Consider the following 5,000-nt stretch of genomic DNA (forward strand, 5'->3'; position numbering starts at 1 on the left):
CTTGCTCCTCTTGTTCTTGTTCTTCTTCTTGTCCTCCTCCTCCTTCCCCTCCTCCTCCTCTTCCTTCTTCTTCTCCTCCTCCTTCCCCTCCTCCTCTTCCTCCTCCTTCTTTTTCTTTTTCTTCTTCTTCTGGTTGTGGCCACATCAGAACAAGTCCCTGCACAGAGGATGTGAAGAAACCAGCTGTTCACACTGAAAAAGGGGAAGGCGGTGTTTGTGTTCAGTGGGATTTATTTCCTCCTCATGAATTGCAGCTTACTGTGTGTGTGTGTGTGTGTGTGTGTGTGTGTGTGTGTGTGTGTGTGTGTGTTGTGTGTGTGTGTGTGTGTGTGTGTGTGTGTGTTCATTTATTTATTTATTAAGATGTTTTGCTACAGTGCATATTCTCGAAGCTCTATACGCTAACCAATAGCACTAAAAGCATTCACTTAAACACCCCCCCAAATATACACATGTCATTAGAAACATAAGTAAGAGAGAACAAATGAAAGAGGCCATGCCATAAAATGTATCAAATAATTCACCAAATATAAAGAAGTTAAAAACAAGAAATAAAGATAACAATAACAAGATTGTGTGTGTGTGTGTGTGTGTGTGTGTGTGTGTGTGTGTGTGTGTGTGTGTGTGCATTTCATGTATCTATGTATGTATGTATGATTGTGTGTGTGTGTGTGTGTGTGTGTGTGTGTGTGTGTGTGCAGGTTCAGACAGTACTACTGGTTCTGGGTACCCATATTCGGTCCGTTTTGTGGAGCTTTCGTGGCCTGGGCTGTCTACAACATCTTCATTGATGTGAGTAAACAAATCCGTTCTTGTTAATGCCTTCATCACCGACTTTGTTATTGATGTCTTTCAAATGAGCCTGTTTTCTCAAAAAACAAGCATCCAAAAAAAGGCAAGTGAATGTGGATCCTTACCCTGTCATACCTTCGAAATGAAAAAAAAAATTAAACGCCAGTTTTTCAAATCTCGTTGAGGTTAATCGCTTCTGCGTATGGGCATAGGGTGTTGCTTTTTGGAATTGTTATAATAATTGTACCCATTCTTGTTGTGTTTGGAATGTTTTCAGAATAGTTTGGTAAGAGTTTTGTTGTTGTCATTATCGTATGTTTTCGTTTTTAATCATTTGGTGCTTTGTTTATCTTGTATACTTTCGGGTTAGTTTGGTGGTGTGGTTATGCTTTCACGTCTAATATTGCTTGTATATCTATGTCGAGTCTATGAAAGTATATTCACTTTTGTATTATGATCCATAACGAACAGAAAAACAACGACGATGATGACAACATCAATTACGACAAAAACAGCAGGGGCCTCCGTGGCGAAGTGGTTAGCGTTGCGGACTGACGGGTGGGAGGACGCGGGTTCAATTCTCAGCACAGTTGGGCTTTTCAATCCGCGGCCGGCTCATAACACAGAGTCGAGTGTGCTGTGGGCTAAAACGGGAAGACTGGGACCATGCAGTCGAGTATCACCCACTTTGGGTATGTTAGTCAGACTTCCTGACCAACACTGCAAGTGTCTGTATCTCTCGGGCTTGATTGAGGCTGGGATATAAAAGAAGCGTGGATTACAACCTTGTCACGTAGTCCCAAACCGTCATGGACCCCCATAGCAACACCGTCATTTTCATCATCTATAAAATAAAATAAAAATAAATAAGAGAGAGAGAGAGAGAGAGAAGTGTGGCCTTTCATGCCCTGCTCTCACTGTGACCTCAGTTTCCATCCACCCCCTCTCACGTGCTTGGGGTGAGTTCTTTCAAGGTCTTCGGTGTCGGCAGATTCACTGGGGAACTGTTCTGGGGGATGTGGTGGCGTGGGGGGGGAGGGGGGAGCGGGGACAGCGCGGGTGGAGGGGAGGGTGTGTGTGTGTGTGTGTGTGTGTGTGTGTCCTCAATCAGTCTGGCTCCACAACTCAGCTATTACTGTCGTCAGTAGGATTCAGTTGTTGGTGTCCTACGTACGTTAAATCAGAACAGGCACAACAGAGCACCACTGAAATGATTCAGCAGCAGTGACCAGGATTGATGTCTTGATAACTGTTGACCTGCTGTGACTGCTCACAGCTCCACTGGCCCGATGAGGTGGAAGATCTGAAGGAGGAAGTGACGTCAGCACAACCCCCACAGAACGGGAAGGTCAAGGACGCAGGAGCTGACAACCCTGCTTTCGTTCAGGGTGAGCTGCGATTGAAAGAGAAAGAAAACACACCATGGAAAAGTCACTTCGCGTAAACAAGTTAACAGTCACGCTCACTTTTTGTTTATTTGTTTGGTTGTTTTGTGGATTTTTGTTTGTTTGCTGTTGTTGTTGTTTCTTTTGTTTTGTTTTTTTGTTTTTGTTTTTTTATCGGCAGACGTCTAGCAGTTCGTTTAGTGTTGTTGTTAACATTGTTGTTTAGATCTTATTGTTTTTCCATAGATAAATGTGCTCCTTTAATATATATATATAAAAAAAACAAAACAAACAAACACGAAAGGGCTCTTTTAGTGTGAATTTTGTTGTTAACATTGTTGTTTAGATCTTATTGTTTTTCCGTAGATAAATGTGCTCCTTTAATATATAAAAACAAACAAACAAACAAACACGAAAGGGCTCTTTTAGTGTGAATTTTGTTGTTAACATTGTTGTTTAGATCTTATTGTTTTTCCGTAGATAAATGTGCTCCTTTAATATAAAAAACACGAAAGGGCTCTTTTAGTGTGAATTATGCGCTTCTTTTACAACACGTCACGATCAGAGCGAATCCGGAAACCAATCAAGCAAGTGGCAAGGTCTTCTTCTTCTTCTCCTACTTTCTCTCTTTTCTTTGTTCAATCCTCCTCTCTCCTTCTTCTTCTCCTCCTCCTCCTCTTCCTCCTCCTCCTCCTTCTTCTTCTTCTTCTTCTCCTCCTCCTCTTCCTCCTCCTCCTCCTCCTTCTTCTTCTTCTTCTTCTCCTCCTCCTCCTCCTCCTCTCTCCTCTCCTTCTTCTCTCCTCCTCCTCCTCCTCCTCCTTCTTCTTCTTCTTAAGCGTTAAGCACACTGCGTCGTCCTCTGAAGAGGGGTGTCCTGGGTTGTTGCCGTGGACATTTTCTGCAGCTGACTTGTCTGCTCGGCTGCTGAGCCTTGGTGAAGGGAGACCACTGTGGCATGGGTGTGAAGTGAAGAGCACCACTGCTTTCAGTGCACTTATCAAGGGTGTGCTTCATTGTGTCTGTTAAAAAAAACGTAAGGCAATTCCAAGAGGAAGAAGTACAAAGAAATAGAATAGAATAGAATATGTCTTTATTACCAAGTGTACCGGGGTCACAAGGAATATTGGGGGGATAGTACATAACAAGATGCGAACGTAAATCGAAAATCATACACAAACACAGATACAGTAGAAATTAGGATACATACAAGTACATATCAATATAAAAACTTGTGCATACTCACACATGCACGCACTGAACACACACACACACACACAAACTCGTTGTTATTTATATTTACATTGTTGTAGGTTAATACTTGTTGATATGCATATACATATTCTCCCTCCAATGACACCTCATTCAATACACACCACAATCTCTTTAGACTTTTTCTTATAATAATATACCTTTCCTCTGATACATAACATGAACACTTTTTTTACACTAATATTCACATGCATTCCCTTTCCTTTATCCACTACATTACTCCTTTCCGTCTAAAAACACTTACAGTGAATAGACGTTCCACTACATTACTCCTTTCCGTCTAAAAACACTTACAGTGAATAGACGTTAAACTGAAGATAACACACAAACTCTCTCTCTCTCTCCTTCGAACACACACACACACACACACACACACACACACGTTTGAACAGAAGCTGCATATTCCATGTGGATGGGGGCTGATGACTAGCTCTTAAGGTAGATGGTTGTTGATAAAAGGTGAAATTAAGGTGACTGACCCACATAAAAGTAATACCTCATCTCGGATGACTGCTCTGTGCCGAAAGACACAGACATACCTGTCAGCAGCAGTTAAGGGGTGAAAAAGCACGTGGCTGTGTCTATGTATGTTGTGTTAGCTGAAGTTTAGTTTTATAGTATTAGTAGTGGTAGTATTTTTTTTTAATGTATTTATCTTTTATTTATTCACCCTTTTTTTTCAAGGCCTGACTAAGCGCGTTGGGATACGCTGCTGGTCAGGCATCTGCTTGGCAGATGTGGTGTAGCGTATATGGATTTGTCCGAACGCAGTGACGCCTCCTTGAGCTACTGAAACTGAAACTGAAACTGAAACTAGGAGCAACGTTAGCGTCTCCATCCCTGTCCCAACACACGGAGTCAATATACATGTTCAGTGTCGTCTGCATGTTGTCTGTGACTCATGTACAAGAACTAAGGGTGATGTCGGTCATCGGTATAACGCTGAACTATGTCTGTGTGTTTCTTCTGTTGCTGCTGCTGCTGTTGCTGTCCTACATGTTCGTGATAGATAAATTGTATATCGACAAATCATGGATTCACTTTTTTTTTTTACAGAGATGTATTGGTTTGTGTAAAAAAAAAAAAAAAAAAAAAAAAAAAATAAAAAAAAAGAAAAAGAAGAAAAGAAAAAGAAAAAAGAAAGAAGAAGATCTAAGCCTGCGCATGCACGCAAGCAGACACACACAACAATAGCAATATAAACGACAACAGCAACAAGGTGTAAAACCAGCCGCACCGAGTGTGACATTCGTATGGGAACTGTGCTGGGCCAGGCTGTTCAGACTTGTATCTGTACACATGACTGACTGCATCAGTACTGTCTGTTTTGATGTGTATTGTCGTGGTGATGACGATAATGTTGATGATGGTGATGATGATGATGATGATGATGATGATGATAGTGACGACGGTGGTGGTGATTGAGTGGTGTTGACGATGACAATGACGATGACGAAAATTAATGTGAAGATAAAGATGACGACGACGACGAGGCAGCGACGACAACGACGACGATGATGATGATGTTGTCCTCGTCTCCAATTGCAGATAGGA

General features: G+C 41.7%; 1 protein-coding gene across 2 annotated transcripts in view; it reads left to right on the top strand.

Annotated features, from left to right (window-relative positions):
- LOC143282382 (aquaporin-9-like) overlaps positions 1 to 5,000 on the top strand; it is a 38,713-nt gene that overhangs the window by 32,121 nt on the left and 1,592 nt on the right. For both annotated transcript variants that reach the window (XM_076588001.1, XM_076588002.1), the window contains exons 7-8: positions 702 to 792; positions 2,069 to 2,180. In XM_076588001.1, the coding sequence (XP_076444116.1) occupies positions 702 to 792; positions 2,069 to 2,180 (203 nt within the window). The remainder of the gene's footprint in view (positions 1 to 701; positions 793 to 2,068; positions 2,181 to 5,000) is intronic.

Source organism: Babylonia areolata, chromosome 5 (genome assembly GCF_041734735.1).
Source record: "Babylonia areolata isolate BAREFJ2019XMU chromosome 5, ASM4173473v1, whole genome shotgun sequence".
NCBI classification, from domain to species: domain Eukaryota; kingdom Metazoa; phylum Mollusca; class Gastropoda; order Neogastropoda; family Buccinidae; genus Babylonia; species Babylonia areolata.